We start from the raw sequence: 18,844 nt of genomic DNA, 5'->3' as shown, positions 1-18,844 counted from the left end.
ATTGCCATTTAAAGCATTTTGCTGCCTTTTGTTTGTCAGAGCTTTCTACTAAAATGCTCCCAGATCTATTGCAGAGATTGTAATCCTGGTTTTACTAGTGGAGGAACCATTTAAAGCTTTTGCTCTTGCAAGCCCTCTATGCACAATTACTTGGAAGTCCCATGTGCACTGCTAGCATGAGTATGCTGGGTGTGCCAGAAGGTTAATAGTCTTTGTGGTCCATACCACAGTCACTAAATATTGATGCAATTAGGGTTTATCTCCAAACAGACAGCAAGCAACTCAATGCTGCTGCTCTGAGACTGTAACACAGTTACAGCACTATTATGTTATTGAGCATTTTGTAAGTATTAGCAGGTGTACACGCAGTTTTGTATTTTCTTTCACACTAGGACAGAAAAGGCAAGACAAACTCATGGCATTTGACTGAGAATACAGATTATATAAAAATTAATTTCTTCCTTACCCAAACTGGTACTAACAGCATTGTTTACAAGTTAATCACTCCTTCCAACGAAAACTGTGTGATTCAAAATTTGCCCATTTTCCTGGCATCTCAAAAGAGTCAGCTCTGTGCAGACAAATGAAAGCTGTTCATGGGATCAGTCTGTTGATTTCCACTGTCTGTGCTCCCAGATGCTACAAGAGCAAATATGGAGTCTAAAAGAAAAAAATAACTTTGAGAATTTATTTCAATGCAATAACATGAGCTATTCTTAGTAATGAAGGAGAAGATTTGTTTTCCTGATGTGATTCGAGATGTTAGTGGCCTTCCGTTTATGGAGTGCAATCTGAAAGTCAGAACCCAGAGCACTTACCTCCTTTTTCCCCCAGTTGCAGCAAATTCCCCTTCATTCCTTTCCATCAACACTTGTTTTTCTAAGATCCTCTTTCCAGAACATCACCTATTCTATGGAGAGCATGAATACAATGCTGTTATGAGCATCTTTATCCCACCCAATCTGCAGGCTCGTCAGTAGTGTCCCTAGGGATGTACTTCGTTCTAACTCTTCATTCTCTGTTTTTATCATCTGATAAACTTCCCAGTAAATTTCATAGACTTTTACTGCCATTTACCGATAAAATGAATTAACAGAGAAAGTATTTATAACGTGATTGCAGCTGAGGGTTAAGCTCCTCTTCTTGACCTCACCACTAGAGAAGACCCTACAAATTAGAAACTGGAACATTATTGAGAACAGACATGTAAAAAAAATCCTTATTTTACATTCAGATGAACAAAACTAAAAGGAAAACATTCTCCCTGCTACAAAGGTACAGTGTGGTCATAAGCATAAGCAAGAAAGGAGAAAGGCTTTTCAGCTACATGCATGTAAGGTGCGGGACTGAATAACGAGATATAATGAGTACATTTGAATACTCTGAGAACCTTGTATTTTTTTGGTTTGGTTTGGTGTTGTTTTTTTTTTTTTTTGCTTTAAAATCTCAATAACTAAGAATTGCATTAATTAACACCTGAGGGAATATTCATACATTTTTCATACATAAAAATAATCTGCATGCAGAAGCCATACAGACTGCCCTAGAGTGGCTCAATCTGAGTAGAGTGAGTCTTTGCAGAAAGGACTTTTCAGCCCCTGGAGTTGGCTCTCATGAGCGCATGCAGTAGACACTGGAGGAAAAGGAGTTTCAGGTGGCTCAGGTTCCGATGTCTCATAAGTCCAGTGGCTACTGGAGGACAAAGAAGACAATGAACATGTTCCACTTCAGCGCTCAAAATTTTTCCAAAGGTCCCTAGTAACAGTTTCAAAACACAGACAATCAAAATTTCTTTTTTTAACAAGAAAGGGAAAACATCTCACATGTTCTTAGGAAATAAGCTATTAGAAATTAACAGGAGATAAGTGACCTAACGACAAATATTGAAACCTCTATATGTACACACACAATAGAAAGGCTGCTTTAATATCCCAGCTTTGTTATCTCCTGCCAGATGTTCATTTCCTATCTTCTAAAATGAATGTTTTTTAAAGTAAACATATAGAACTGTACAGAAAGAAAGCATAAAACCTTATTCAAAATGTCTCAAATCATTTTGCATCTCATTATGTCTTCATTGCAGGGGGTTTTGTTTGTTTTGCTTTTTCTGTCTGGAGTTAAAGACCTGGCATATTTAGGTACCAAGATACAACTGCCAACTCAGGTTCAACAACATGAGTTAAGAATTTAACTTCGAGTACTGTAAATCTCTAAGTTTTGCCATTTTTTTTAGATAATTAAATATTTAAAAACTTAATAAAAATTTAAACTTTTAATTAAGCTTTTTTGAGGCTGAATTGTTTAAAAAAAAGGCAGAAATATGCAATCCTTAAAAAAAGTTAAAAGAAAAAAAAAAAAAAAAAAGGAAAAAAGCCCTCTGGCAGATCAACAGCTTTAAAAGTCTAACTGACAAAAAGGAAAATCACCTTACAAACTGTTCTGCTTATATTGTATCAGACTGATCATTAGCTCTGACCAATTTTCTGATGCTCTGGCCATTTTTGTTCCGCTTAACAAATATCTAAGAGCAGACAGCCAGCTCTAGTTCTTCCATTCCTGTGAAGTGTCAAGTGTCTGAGACCCAGGAGACCGCTGCCTTCCTGCCCCCTCAGCAGCAGACTGACCGCTGAGGGAAAGGGCTTGCACATCTGCCTCCAGGTGACAAAACCAGACTTGGTGACAGCCCCACCGGCCCTCCTCCATGCCCACAAGATGGGCTGCTTGCAGTTTTTCCTCCCTCATAGCTCTGTGAAAGATTTAGCTTCTGACTGTGACCTCAGACACACAGTCATGACAGAAAGAACACGTAGCAGCTGCTGACTGAAAGCTTCTTAATGCATTTTGGGCACTTTTTCTACAAGTCCTTAAGGAAGAAACATGAAGAAAAATGCTAGAATCGAGCTTTGCCACATTCGCCTTTTTGTATTCTTTTCTGATAGTCCTAAAGCCTTCACCAGAAATGAAGGCTGTATGTTGGCAAATATTTTCATGTGAATTTGATGCTTCGATAATAGAGATTGATAGCCTTTATTGCTGTGGCTAATCAGCCTGAGTTCTCCCTGAACCCCTCTAAGCAAGTTTCTGAACTTCAGCCCAGAGAACACGGTGGTGATGGTGGAGGAGCAGCTCATGCTCCAGCCCCATTCCCACTCGGGTCTTCTGCTGAGGCTCTCAACAGAGAGACACCTCTGTGTAGCTTGGGACTGGGGGAATGCTTTTGATGCAACAATTTGTGGTAACACCCAAATTGGCTTCTCACAAACAGTTGAAGGCCATCGAGTACTGTTGGTCGAGCTTCACCAGCATTCAGGCACTAAGAGTTTCAAAACCAAAGATGAATTATTTGGAGTGGAAAACGTACTGAGAGAACTTTGTTATGAAAAGCAGCTTCCAAACAAAAGCACTGGAGTAAAGCCTTCACCTGTGGAAACCCCTAAGAACTACTGAAATATCTCTGTTGAGTTTCAGTCATTCCTTATGTAAGGCCCGTACTCAACAGTTGCATTATAAATTCCTGAAGTGTTTATATTTCACATACTAATAAGATATACTTGGAAGTTAAATAAAAAGCCTGTAATTACAAGTTTCAAATAGTTCCACAGAGACACAACTTCTGGGGAAGAGATGCCTAGAGCACTGGCTTCCTACCACGCATCTTCCGTGGCAAATGCCAGCCCTTGAGAGAAAACCACATGAAAGTCGACTTCTGCTACCTGGGAAACTTCCAGAACTTTTTCCATTTGGGATCTCAGATGCTATTTGAGCAATTTCTTATAGCACAATAGTAAATTTAAGGAGATGAACACTGAGGAATACTCAAAAGCAATTTAATTTTTTTAATACTAACATTAACCAACAATTAAATATCAAATTATTTGCTGAAACCTCTTCATGAGAAGTTTCCATGACTGGCTGTGAACAGAAGGCTTCAGCTTACAATGCTTATTTGCTCCTTCCCAGTTACCTACGTACTCCATTAGTCTCCAGTTTGGGTACCTCAGGCATCCTACATGCTCAGACTCCGGCAGAAAACCAAAATAGATCCAAGATTGTCCTGATGCAATCTGCCATTCAGCTGGCTGCTAAAGGACAATCCAAAGCCTCTTCTCCTTGTCTCGGACTGAAATAAGCATAAGTGACCTACAGCAGAAAAGGGCTGCATGTGATACACGTTGCTGTAGATTTGATTTATGCTATTTTTAAACAGCATCCCAAGCAATAGGAACCCCCCGGGGGGATTTCTGCACCGTCAGGACATTGTTCCCGACCTTCAGCCCCAGGCAGCATTTGCTCGCTGCGATCCCAGCTCCGGCTCGCCCCCCTCAGGGCTCAGAGGCAGCAGCCCCCGTGCTGGCGGTGCGGGACCCTAAGAGCAGGGACGGGGCGGCCTCTGCTGGGCGGTGTGAGGCCCAGGGCCCAGCACAGGGCGGGCAGGGTGCAGTAACCACCGGTGTAAACGCTCCGGAGGAGCCCAATGAATTAAGATTTCCATGAATTAAGATTCCCATGAATTTATCCCATTGGGCAACTTTGTCCATCAGCCTTTTTTTAGAAGGTGATTGCTTTCCTGGGTAACATCAGGGCTTTTTGTGCACTTACTATTCCTATTATTTACCTTAAACACCAAACTAAGAGAAAAACTCCGCAGATAAAGTTTGTGTTACTTTAACGAGTGCTATTGTAGGCCAAGCCCTTAACTTTTTATCAGAACAGCATCTGAATCACTGCACAACCTCAGGCTACACCGACCCGTCACAGCAGGGCACTCCCAGGAAGCTCAGTGCCTTACCGACAAGAAGGGACAAGAAACAGAGATGCCGAGAAGTGGCGTAGGTGGGATCAGCAGCAGACCCGTCACGAAAGTCTCCCTCTGCCAGCCTGCCTGCAGGATCACACTGTTTGCTACCGAAATGCCACACTGTGGAAATGATGAGTGCCACTAGACTACAGCCCAGCAACTGCCTCGCAGCAAAGCGTGGATGTCAGCTACCAGTCTGCTGGAACAGATGAGAACACCGAGTAAATCTTCCTCTTTATCCCTTTTTCCCTAGGCTAGAGAAACCACAGGAGTCTGGAAAAACAATAATCTAAAACCGGATACTCCTTATGGGACTAGTGAGCAGTATCTGATGTCTACATCAAAACAACTTCGAGGGGATGGCAGTGTCTATGGCTGATGTAGAAGCGCTCCTACCCTCGCTCAAATTCCCTGCAGGGAAGTGCAACACTGCACTAGCGTCTTTTCCTGTGCTGCACAGAAACCAATCTTCTGCCAAACCCTGGCTGACTGGTAAAAGCAAAATTAAGTATTTATGAGACAGACATATCGGATGTGTGCTCTGCCACTCGTTCATTAGCACAGACACTGCGGAGGGGACAGGCTACAGTCACAGGGCCTGTTACTGCTGCCACCCCAGAGGCAGCAGGCTTTGTGTGGGCAAAACGAGGAATCTGGGAGAACCCAGTTTTCCACCCACATAGCATAACCCAACTTTCCAATTTTTCCTAATCCATAAAGAGTAACATCATCTTGTTCATAACAAAAGTAGGCATTTGTGATGATGGAGTCAGAATTTGGTATCTTTCTTCATCACCTGGTGTCAAGTTGCAATTACATCTCTTCTCTCTTTCTTCCCTAGTGAAACCTTTGCAAAATTTGTCCAAGTAGTGAGAAGAAAGAAGCTACAAACTTGGAAAAGGAATTCTAAAACATTGCTCTTCCCTTTATACAGCAAGCAACCTTTGAGCCTACAGTAGAAACCTTTACAGCCCTGATCAACAAAATGTGAATGACTAGGTTTAACATTTGTGGGACAAAGGTAACAGTTCTGTGTCTAACTTCAGAAGGATGGTTTCAGAGGTACAGCCTGGATTGAGACAGTGATCTGTACCACCAAGATTACTAAGAAATCCTGTTTGCAAACCAATTCCCATTACACCATCCCTGGGGTCACCCCCGCCTCTGAACATCCCCTTGTTTAGTCGGTCACTGCCAGGCCCAAGCCATTTGAGGTTTGTGAAGCATTTTTACATAGGAATACTGGAAGCAGTAGGACGGACATGGACACCACAATAACCTGGTGAAACCATTTGGCCTGCAATTATCAGAGGTCACAAAAGATGAGATCAGAGTGCTGACCTTAAAATCCACAGCTACATACTATGTTAACCTAGTAGGTGCCCAGCAAGAGCTGTGCAAACCCACATGACTCTGCAGTGAAAGAGGTATGGATGTAATGGATGAAAAAAGGGCTTGGACTCACCCACGTGTGTTTGCAGATCTGTGGCCCTGCCTCACATCAGGAGCGTGGCACCTGTCTCACTGCACGGTGAGGGTGACTGGACAACCCAACCGCTGCAGCCCCAGCAAAGCATGCACAGGAGCATGCCTTTGGGCTGAATCTGAAATCAGACTGCACAGTACCACCAGGAAGCATTTGGGTAATAAATTCTGCGGACGTTTGAAAATGCACCAGGGCTTGTCTACAAAGGAAAGCTATACTGGCATACAAAAAGCCTTGAAGCTGAACTAATGTCAGAGATGGATGCAGTCTCACCACAGACTACCCTCTTCCTGTTTATTTCCTGTTTCTGTGAGAAGAATTTGAGCCACCAAGAAGAAAAACAGAAATACAAGAACATTAAGTATGAATCACAAATAATAAAAAGGCAAGAAAACAGACGGCTATGTACCAAATGGTACTAAAAGTTGATAACATCAACTACATTTTTAAGGCTATTTAATACTAAATGCATCATTAAAGAGCATAATACCATTCACCTGCATAATAATTAACCAACTAAATTATTCTGTGGCCAAAAACGATGACTATAATTTAGAAATACATCAGCAAGAGACAGAACTCCACATAAGCAGATGGCATCAGTTCAGGCACTAAGACCAGCAGCTAAAGCAGATTACTGAGCTGCTGCCAGGCTGCTCACAGGCATGTCACACCTGCAGAAGCTGACAAAGCTTCCTGAAAGATCTCTGCATGGTGTTAAGGTGCAATGTTACTGCATCGAGTCTCCTCAGCTTCTCCTGAAGGTGCAGATGACGGTAACTCACGGTATGATGACGCTCCCGAGGGGCAGCCTGTCTTGCCATGAAGCCTGGGCCAAAAAAGAAAATGGAAACCCCCCTGGGGATGATCAGAGAAGTAGGCAGAAGCAGAAGTTACAGAAAGCAAAAATTCCCTATCTGAGGTCAGCATAAGAGATCAGGAATGAAAGAAAACCTCCAAGCTGTAAGAGTGCACTGGGTTCCTTCTCAAGAGGCCCGAAGGGACAAAACACACCTCCGCTGGGTTAGCCCAGCAGCTGAGAGGAAGATAAGCAGCAACTCTTACAACTGTTTGTTCCTCCAGGTACCAAGGGCAGCAGATTCAAATGATTACACATTTGTATTTGGGAAAAATCTCAGCATATGAAATACAGCAAAATGATTTTGAGGTCTCTGGGAGCAGGTAGCCACCAAGCAGACCCCCTTTTCTCCAAGAGATGATAAACAGAAAATCAAGAAGAAAAATGCACTGAGTGGCCACCTTGCAACAGTGTCACTGCAGCAACTAGACTTTTTCCCTTCAGTTGACACAATTAGAGGTCTCATACCCACTCAAAAGAACAAAGAAAAATAGTCCAAGGATTGAACATGGAAGTCAAGGTGCAGAGCGTAAATGAATACAAAATTTGAAGCAGGGAGAGAAATTAGGCCTGTGTAAACCAGCCAGCTGCCATTGATAGCACATGCAAGAGTCTCAGAGTTACACGAATACAACATGAGCAACTTGCTGAGCTTCCAGTGCTACAGAGAACCTGACAGAGTTCATTTAGATACGGGATTTGCTCTCCAGGATAGACCCCATTGAAGGGGCAAGATGGAACTCATGATGATCATTGACTTGTCCCATAACTTCCAATATGATGATGAGTGGACATTTGGTTCCGCAGCAGGATATGCACAAACCTAATTCCTACAATGAAATATATTTAGGATATTAGATTGGGATGGGAGTTGTGGATAAGGAATCATGAGGTGTGTCAAACAGACAGGTTGTAGGGTAAACAGATGGGCATTTGTTAAGAAGCCCAAAAGGTGGAAATGAACAGCGCTGTGCCAGAGCGAGTCGGCACAGACTTGCTTGGTTTGGAAGAACACAGCAACTGCATCGCAAAACAAATCAGTGGCTGCACGTGGATGCTGTGGGAAAATTTAACAGCATGAGTCTGCAACGGGGGGGTCAGGCTGGGTGTTAGGAAAAGGTTCTTCACTGAGAGGTGGTCAGGCACTAGGACGGGCTCCCCAGGGCAGTAGTGATGGCCCTGAGCCCAGGGAAGTTCAAGTGTTTGGACAATGCTCTCAGACATACAGATTGATTTTTTGGTGGTCCTGTGAAGAGACAGGAGGTGAACTCAGTGATCTCTGGGGGTCCTTTCCAACTCAAGATATTTTATGATTCTATGACTTTGTAAAATTTAAGTGAGCAATTGTGAAAAGCCTTCTACCTGCACTCAGATGGTGTGCTAACATTGTGAAATAGTTAACATAGCTCTCAGTGCAGATCTTAATATAATACTTACTTTGTAAGTATTGAGATTCAGAAGAGCATTTTTCACTTTTCTAACATAATCACGTAGCCTCGTACCCTTTTTTAGTCATGCTGGTAGAGAACCTTTCCACTTCACAGCAGATCCTACTGAGATACTGACATTTAAAAAGCATGTTATGAGAAAGGAAAAAAAGCCCATCTTCTACTTTTCTATTTCAAATGTCTTCGATTAAAAGCAGTCATGCCAATTGATACAAGGTATGAATTCTATCTGTACCTTACCCCAAGCAGAGATGATGATTCTTGTTTCTTGTAATTCACACAAGCGTATGGCACCCACACATCATGTTAGTTCACACTAACATAATCACCACTAAGAAGATGGCTCAAATGGGTTTAACCTGATTATAAACTATTTTCCCTTCGTTATAAAGATAACTCCACAAAAATAATTCAGATGTTTTATCTAGAAAAGCAATTCTCCCTTTCAAATCAGTATTACAACACGCCAGTAGATGGCACTGCTCGAATTCAATCTGAATCTGCACTGTTTCCTCCAAACTCTGCCAAGAAGGGGCAGTTCAGGCTCACCAGGGAAAGAGTGGCTCATGCATGACATGAATTAGCAATGATTAAAAAACATGTGTTACTTGCTGTCTAATAGGAGTGTTTCCATGTCAGTGCTCTAGCAAGAGCTAATCTATGGGTCAAATATGTTAGCAAAAAGCTTGGTGTAACGTGACAGGTATACCCACCCATTCAGGTGGTTTAATTTCTCAAATTAACGTTTTTGCCTCTACTAGTGACATCATGTAAGAGAACCTACTGGCTACTTCTCTTGGGTCTCATACCTTCAGCTTGCACAAGAAACGTCTGCCGGGACAGTTACGCTAATTGAGAAGTGTTCAATTAAAAGGCTGTTCTGGAAACTGTTCCAGCAATTGCACAAACAAAATGCATGAACTTTGTGTAAAGAAAAGGCTTTATACGTAACTAAAAACGTGTGTATACGCAATCACTACATAGGTTTATATACATACATTACACATAGGAGATTCATTGCATCGTTAACCCTCTGACAAAGCAGACTCAGCCTAAGAACTTCAAGGTGCAATACTCACGCATTTACTTAGTTGACAGAACATGTTTACTCTGAACTGCACAAATATTATCCACATAATTGTCAACATATTTTCATATACTAGAACTACTTAGAATTTAGACATAATTTACAAAGCCAGATTGCCAATACACTAAAACCACTGTGTCCAATATCCACAGTTCTCACAAATTACGTTCTCCACAAAATACAATTTTGATGAGTATCTTGTTTTAACACAGGCCTTAAAAGCCATCCCACGACCACTCAGATATAACAAGGAAGCATTTAAAAAAGACACACATGTTTAAGTTTATGAACCTGAACCTGCTATTAACTTATTAATGACACTACCTGATTTACATTCTCTTCATGCCTGTTTCTTCGACTGAAGGGGTAGTATCAAGCTGTACAGCAGTACTTCTGTATGATCTGTACAGACCATCTTTGCATACATCTGTCTTGAAATATATCAAACACATAACAAATGGTAAAATACAAAAGCAATGTGATTTTTCAGAATGGTAGAGTTCAGCAAGTTTCAGACTAAACATTTTAAGACTATAGAGAAAGCAGCCTACAAATCTATCACCACTTATTTAAGAACTCAGAATGCACTGTGGAAATGCATTATTTCAACAGCAATTATCAAAATAAATTAGCCAAATACAGAGAGCTACAGGAACACATTTGAAAAACGGTTGAGATTCCCACTTATCATTCTCTTTTCCTTGACCAATACACAACAAGCTTCAAAGTGATGATCAAAATCTTTTTCAAAGTGAGAGAAGTTTGCTGTCCTAGACAGGTAGGCTATCAGTGGTTTGATTGAGTTCACGCTGCCTCACTGCTCTTTCAACATAAGATGCAAGTAACTTCAAGCAGTTAAAAATAATGGTTGCAGATCTGTGCATGTAGACATATACGCATTGCAGATGTGAGATATTTCAAAAACCATCATATAAACATACATCATGTAATACTGTACATATAACAGCTCCTGTATATCAAAAAGCATCATATCAGGACCAGTCATTGATAAAAGACCATAGAATTCAGTTGCCCAGTAAGCTAATTTCAAAGTAACACTTTCAATACCAATGCTACATTCTCCAGGATTAATTTCTTTTTTTTTTTTTTTTTTAAATGGGAATGGGTAGAACCATCTAACTCAGACATCTTGAGAGCACATCTTAACATCCCATCACTCTAAGAGAGCGATTGTCAACAACCCAGCCTCTGCAGATAGTTTCCAATCAATATCATTCTTGCGTCAAGTAGAAAGAAATGTCAATTTTTTCATAGTCAGGAATAGCACACAGAGCATGTAGCTCTTCCACTACACAAAAGGAAGCTTCTAAATCCGATTTGTTACCAGAAGAATATTTGCAGGAGTCAAAGTTAAGAATAACCTCCCTTAGCTTGTTTACAGTGATCTTTAACATGGGAAAGCATTGTGGAAAACTCATATGGAGTTGTCAAAGCTAGCTACTGAGCACACTTTTAGTATGATAGATATGCTACACATGTAAATTAAGACAATTACCTTGAAAATGTTTTATATTGATCCTTTTACTGAAGAAGAAAGATTAACAAAGAAGATAAATATGAAGAACACAAACACGTTGGATTATCAAGAGTTCTGTCATGCAGATGGCAGTTGTGGTGTTAGATTGTCCAAAGAGCAAGAAGACAATGTTGATCATTATTTGATCTTCTATTCATCAACGAAATAGTGTTTTAAGAGGATGACTATTAACTGTGAATATTTTTCTTAATCTCAAAGCAGGTTTTCATACATTAAATAATAGTAAAATATAGGCTAGTCTCTATAACACCATTAGATGAATTACCTTTGACAGTGAGTAGTATGCATGCAGTGCAATAAAGAAATGTCATCTATCTGTTGGGTCATGAGAAAGATTGGTACACTCAAACCAAATAAGGAAATGAACATTTATTAGAAACTGGTAGTTTGAGCTAAAAAGGTAAACATTCATTTTTTAAGAGACAAAGAATATACAATTGAACACGGTCATCAAAGAAGCACACAATGCAAAATGAAATTTGAAGACGACTCCATTTTTCCATGTTTGAAAACATCACCAACATAATTTTCAATATTCGCAATGGCACTTGCACACTATAAACAAAATGAATCAAGTCTAGAAGATACACACTTCTGAAGTCATCTCCATATCACACATGCAATACATTGGCTCATTGGTCACAGTCAGACAAAATGGTTGGGAACAAAACTGATATCACAAATCCCATAAAAATACAAAAGATATTGGCAAGACCAAGAAACATTCAGATCAGAAAGGCTTTGTGTACGTGGATGATGATTTTCATACAATGATTTTTTTTTTTTAAATGTGCAATATCAAAGGCTTCCCTAAATTGAAGGCCAAAAGACACAGCTAAAGCTGCCATTTTCTAAAATCTGATAAAACGTTTATAGCATGAATCTTATGGAGTTTCATATTGGTTTATGGAATATAAACTGCAACCATGGAAGCACAGATTTATATCTGACCTGTTGTCTGAAGAATATGGCCTAAAGGGGACAGTTACCTGTGTGCTTAATTTCTTGTGTGTGTGTATATATACACAGTATATATGCAGCAGCTGTTCATGGGTGTTTAGTTGTGTGTGTACACACACAGATCCTCAAAGACCTTACAGGAATTTAGCATAGGAAGAAAGTTCTTCCTGCAGTAATCCGATTTCAGGAAGTGGTCTAAGAGAAGTGGCTTTTAGAAGGTCAAGTATAAAGATGATCTTAGTAAATTTGGGATTAAGACACCACACAAGCTGCAGAAAGAGTGTAAGAAGAGAGTTGAGCAGTAATTGTTACTCTACCTCAATGTTGCCCAAAAGCAACTGAAATGTCACATCACCAGCCCCAAACCCACCCCCCATCTCCAAAAAAAGGAAGTCACTTGGGAATTGCTTATACATGGAATATCCTACTTTCTGCATTGAGGAAGTGCTGCTTTGGCTTTTGAGGAGGAACTGTCTCCCAATACTACCAAGTTCTCTGCGTGTGCTTCTGTTGCTTCATTAACATGAATCTGATGGGCACCTGAGATCCACGGTTCCATTTGGTCACTTGGACAAAATATTTCAGTATTTTATGACCTAAATTTCACAAAAACAGTCAGCATGCACAGTACATAGATAACTGTGGAGGAAAGCAGATTTACCTCACATGATGATCCCAAAAAACCTTTACATAATAATGTAATCCCTTACTGGCTACAAGCACACAGTGGACTGTAACCCTCAGAATAAGGGAAGAAATGGCAAATCCAAAGTGAGAAGTGTTTCTCTCCTCAAGGCAGTTATGATGAGCTCTGAGTTCTTGACTAATTTAGTCTATTCCTTCTAATACAGCCAATAAATAATTCATTTTTAACTTAATACTGGATCCTTCACCCTATTTTTAAATAGTAACTTGCACTTGTATGAAGAAAAAAAAAATCAGTAACTCATTAGCTTTTTCTGTTTCTGTATATTATGATCCTAAAAAAAACATTCAACTGTAACCCAAAGCTTGTCACAACAGCATTTACAAGTGCAATGGAAATCAGGTCCAACTAAGCAAGATATGAAAATCACTGATTGTATTACAAAAATACCATGCAAATCAAGTGAGGTATTCTTGATACTGTGGAACAACAATTTCTCAGGCTCTCAGACTTTAATTAAAAAGGTTAGCTAGAAGATAAAGGTGGCAGGCTACACTTGAATGTGTTACTCCATTCCTTTCTATATCTCAAGGTCATGTTTTTCAGAACTTAGATTAAATCTTCAGAAATAACAATAGTAAGTGCTTACTTCTAGAAGTGCAAAATGTTGCCTGTGAATTGCTTGAGTATAGGCAGCATGACAAAACAGAAAGTCACTTTCATCTGTTCATTATCGAGGCAATACAAAGTTCTCCTACCTTTGGTTTCATCTGAGCCAAATACATAGTTAGAGAAGACAAATACAAGAAAAAAAGCCCGTAAGTAAAATATGCATGATTTCCTGAAAATATAAACATATGATTGATTTAAAGATACAGGTTCTTGATTTTTTTTCTCAATTCAGTGACATTAAAGTGCAATATAGGTTTAGAAATGTTATTTAGAAACGGTGAATTACAAATTAAGAAAGATTTTCCCCTCTTCAGCACAAAAACAGAAGTTGCAGCACCTCTCCACAAAGGTCTGTCTCTAATTGTAAGAGGAGACGGTTTGAGAAATCATTTTTGTTCTGGTGTTTCCAACAACATTAGAAACATCTCACCTTTTTCCTTCATTTCATGCTATTCCCAAATTCTGTTTCATTTTTTCATATACAACATAACTGATGCTGACAGCTGGAAGCACTTTCATAAAATTAGGGGCTATGCCCCGATAAAGTCCTTGGATTCCTTCTGTAGCAATAATTCTTTGAAAGAGACCGACCATGTTTAGCTGTGGAGCTCCTTCCACCGAGGCTAGAACAAGAAGATAGTGTTATACAACAGTTCTAGTAATATTAAAAATCCTTAAGTATTAAACACCTGGGTAGTGAGCCTATCAATTCTAGGGTCATCGTTTAGAACTTCTATGCTCACAGTGAGATCTCTCTTTAATGCACAGACATTTGAGATCCATGCATCTAAATCCAACTGAAATGCACCGTCCTCCTATACTCTTCTTGCTCCTATTATTAGTCTGTGCACAAACTTATCAAGCAAGAATCTTTACTATGAAATTGTCTTTCTGAAATGTACTCCAGAGCAAACATTGCTGTAAACATTCACAGCATGATCAAAGTACTCTTCATTTTGCCACTAAAGCTTAGGAAACCCTCTTCTAACTTTTATGATAGAATTCTGAGGCTATGGCAGGAGCTCTACATCTTGCATGGAATGTGGGTCTCCCAACACACAGAACACCAGTGTCTGTAACGTTACATTTGAATCCAGTATGCTAAAGAACAGTGATGGGCAACAGGGACAAACACCTACTGTTAAGATTTTTCCAGATAATCCTTGCTTTTTCAAGTATTTTTTTCCTGCCTCATTATTATTTTTTTACTCCCACATTCCTGTTGCAGCCATCACAAATGGTACCATTTTGATGTGATCATACAAATTATTTTCAGTACAATGGGACTCACCTTGAGCCTGCATGCGTGTTCTGACAAGAGCGAGAGGGTAACTGGCTAGCTGCCCACATGTACTGGAAACAGTGCCACATCCCAGAAGTACAAAAACACCTGGGTTAGCAGAGCTCGATGCATAGTGTTCTAGCCATGTAGTCTTTAAGAGCTGTCAAGATATAAGATTAAATAGTAAGTCGAGATACTTGCATTCCAGAAAGTAAATAAACACGTTTATTTATAAGACTCGTTATGGGTTCAAACCAGAAAAGCATCAAACTCACTAAAAATACCACTTGTAGGGCAAGTGTAAAGTGTAGAGGTAAATACCTCCACACACAGGAATTGACTTGAACCAGACTACAACAGCTAGTGCCTAGAAGATAAATCCTTAAATATCCAGCCACGGCAACAGGCAGCAGCAGTCTAGACCAGTTTAGACTTTGGGAAAGGGGGGGTGGGAACGACCCAGCACTCCACAGGGTGTACCAAAAGCTCACACAGCTGGGTATGTTACTCCATGCAGAAGTACAGATGCAGACTGTAGGACGGAACTCCCATACTGCTTTGAAACATTCGCACAAGTAATTCTGCTGATTAGTATTACTGCAGTATCACAACAAGATTTGTCTAGACTAGAAAAAATTTAGTCTATGCACATAAGTTTCAAAATGTGCTAAGTAACAACTCCTAGCACCTAAAGTAGATAAAAATATTTTAATTCATGATGATGGGTGTAAGATGTGTCAGTTCATCTCTAAAGGAAATGGTATTTCAAACTCCTCAGGACAACTACACGTCAGCTACAAAGAATTCTGGTGGCAGGAACAGATGTATACATAATACAAGTTACTACAACCCAATTACAAATCAGAGAAGATGGCAAAAAATGTGCAAAGCTGTAAAATATGTAACATACTATTCCTATCAGTCAGGTAAAAACCTGACTCAAGTTGGCTATATAAGGGGTGCGTTCCAATCCAACTGGGTCATTTAGTTACGCAAGGGAGTTGTATCGCCCAAGTCTACGCAACGCCTCCTTTTTAGCAGGTTTCTTGATCGGTCCAGTGAAAGAAATGAGCCCTGCATGCTAAATGGAACTTGCATTTAAGAACCCATCTGTACTCCCTCCAGGAAGGGCAAAAAAGAAAAGTCTTATAAGTAAAATCCAATGGAAGTCCTCATTTTTCTATCTCAAATTGATAGCAACTGCAATACTACAAGCCTATCACAAATCTGACTAATACAGATCTGACTAAAGAACATTCACACTTTACATAAATTAACTAGTAAAAGCTACATAATTCAGTGATTAAACTCACCTCATAAACAGCAAGGTCAATGCCAGCATAAGGAATTATTCCCAAAATGTTAGGAATATAGCCTTTGTAGAAGGCCTTTAAACCTTCTCTTTTCAAGATCTTCTTAGCACAGTCAAACATCCCAGAATATTGCCCAGTTTTACCCACAGCCAATCTGGTCTTCAAAACCTGAAAGGGAGAAAACAGTAGCCTTCATTACATACCTTTTCATTATGGTAGTTTGTAAATACAGAAAAACACGATGTATCTGTTGGAACTGCTTTGCATTTTGGTACTTCAGGTCTCCTTTGTTGTGACTGCTGTTGAGGCCTGGCTAGCAGTTTCTTCAGATTTTATCATTACTGCAGAATAGCACACACTAACATACACTACATTACAACTTAGTCAAAAAAATGAAAATATGATGGAACATGTATGTTTGTTTGTTTTTTTAAGTTTCATTTTACCTTTATCTTCCTGATTAAAACAAGCAGATTTTAATCAATTTGAAGGCATCAGTGTAGACAATATTTAACATAAGCATTAGCTGAAGAAAAAGTGAGAGCATTCACACACTAGCAGGTCTTACTTCTGATCTACAAACAGCAGAGCACATTAAGAAAGTTTTTCAAAAGGCATGACCCTGTGAGAAGTACTTAAGGGATATAAAGATTGCTTTTCACTAATGAAACCCAACATCAGGTTAATAATAAAATGTGTTTATACAGCATCTTAGGACAAATAAATGAAAAACAGTATCTAAAAGAAACCACAGATAGAATTTATGAGCAAGAATTTGGCCTACTTTAAAACCTCTTAAGACTGCAGCTTCCTCAGGAGTTTCCTAAGGCTTTTTTTTTCTTTTGCTTAGAAACACCCTAAAAAGCATTTCTAGGACAGTCGATGGGAATATTACCTTGTAGAACAGATCACTTCTCTATTGACCAGCCTATTCCTGATGTTCAACCTAACATTTCAGTTAATCCTATAATGTAGCCATCTCTGTACTCAGGCTACCTGTGACTCAGCAGCTCTAATGATAAGGATAGAGTTAAAAATAAATAAATAAAATTATCACTGCCAGCAATAAAAACAGGTAGGTTTTATTACAACTGACACCCTTCCTTATGGAAAAGTATTTAGGTTATATTTTAAATTAATTCAAAATTTTGATGTCGATATTGGTTTAATGCCAGCCCCAACATACATTCAAGTTACTTGCACAAAAATATATGTTCTAAGGAACAAGAAAATAAGGAAATACTTTGTACTTCTAATGAAAAAAGCAGGATGTGAAATTGCTACCCTACGGCAGTTCATATTTTAATGCTAATTAAATTGCAACATACATAGTACTACATACAAATACGTTCTACAGAGGAAAGACCATTTAATCCATCATGCCTCAGCTGTAGCTGTTTTATTCTCCTTCCCAACTGATCTCCTGATCTGACCCAGCTCCCAAATCACAATGCAACAACTTCCTATCTGTTACAGGGAAGATCATTCCTTGGTTACATATATAGTAGGAAAGATTTAGGCCGAATTCAGAAACTGCCTTTAACGTGTACTTAATCTTAAATGCGTTACAGGATTTCTTTTCCTGGACAAGATTGCAGAGATACATTTAAACTTTGCTCTATAGAGAGACACACCCGAATAGCAAGTATCAGAAGGTACAATCACACAAAATACAATAACCCAAGGTTCAGGCTCACATACAGAGGTAAATGACACCATCACCTGAATTCCCCATATATATTAAGAAGTAAATTTAATTAAAAAAAAGACATCCACACATACAGAAAAATGAGAGGTATCAATTATAACACAGCATATTCTTTAGTGTCTAGCACTGAAATTCTGAAAGGAAGTACAACGTAAAAAGAAGTTAGGATATAGGAATTCCAATACTTTGAAGAGTAAAAATGCTGAACCAGACATTTGGCCGTCTCCAACAGAAGCAGATTTCCTGTTACTAACCTCCATGGGATAAATAGAAGTTTGTGCTGTTGCCCCAGCCAAAGAACCAGATACGAATCTTTCAACAGTGCCTAGATTTCCATCATCCTTAGTAAGTATCTTCTTATACTGTAAAGATAAAGTACATAAAATAAGTATCATCTTTGCATGCTTTTCAGCAGATGCAAGAGTTACCTCAAGAGGTAAGAGTACAGTACAAAATGTCTTTTCAAACTGCATTGTGTGCGTATTAATAGTTGTATTTACTAAACCGGCAAACTTTGCATTATGCTTGCTCCAACTCTGTCACCAGGGATTAACAAAAACACTAACATGCAAGGATCCTTTACATTACGTTTATTGTTCAGAGGCTCCCAGAGAGCTTTGCATATTGTTTCATTCAAGACAGATGCCATCATTCAAGAATGCACCATCGTCAGCTCCCAAAAGGCTCAGCAAGATTAACAGTGTGCTCAAAGTTTCCCTATGGAATTCGGCCATTCAGTTGTGTGATACCCCAAAATTTACTTGACTTTTTGTTGGTTTGATTTTATAATTGTACAAAAACGTACAATATGTTACTTGAGTATTATTTGAGGCAAGTAGATGAAAAACAAAGATCGGTTAGCTACACCAGAACTGGAGCTCATTTTCCAAAGCAAGATTAGGCCTTAACATGATGTGTAAAGCTGATTCAGAGGTAAATATAACTCTGAAATCCAGGACAAGGGCATCTTATACAGAACCAAGATATTTGACTTAAACGGAACCCTGTACAAGTTCAGTTAGTATAA

The 18,844-nt window shown here is 39.3% G+C and overlaps 1 protein-coding gene across 2 annotated transcripts in view; it reads right to left on the bottom strand.

The window, feature by feature from the left end:
- Positions 1-856: 856 nt before the first annotated feature.
- The window catches only part of SLC25A24 (solute carrier family 25 member 24), a 33,223-nt gene continuing 15,235 nt past the window's right edge, over positions 857-18,844 (bottom strand). The window contains exons 7-11 of one of the 2 annotated variants that reach the window (XM_084291525.1): positions 18,072-18,179; positions 16,110-16,277; positions 14,806-14,956; positions 13,945-14,137; positions 857-910 (exon numbers count right to left, since the gene is read on the bottom strand). In XM_084291525.1, the coding sequence (XP_084147651.1) occupies positions 13,959-14,137; positions 14,806-14,956; positions 16,110-16,277; positions 18,072-18,179 (606 nt within the window). In that variant the 3' untranslated portion in view covers positions 857-910; positions 13,945-13,958. Of the gene's footprint in view, positions 911-11,200; positions 14,138-14,805; positions 14,957-16,109; positions 16,278-18,071; positions 18,180-18,844 lie in introns of those variants that run through there. The other variant, XM_084291524.1, reaches the window with a different exon arrangement.

Source organism: Netta rufina, assembly GCF_964035555.1.
Source record: "Netta rufina genome assembly, chromosome: 8".
Classification (NCBI taxonomy): domain Eukaryota; kingdom Metazoa; phylum Chordata; class Aves; order Anseriformes; family Anatidae; genus Netta; species Netta rufina.
Note: the sequence above shows the minus strand (reverse complement) of the source record. Positions and strands in the feature narration are given on the sequence as shown.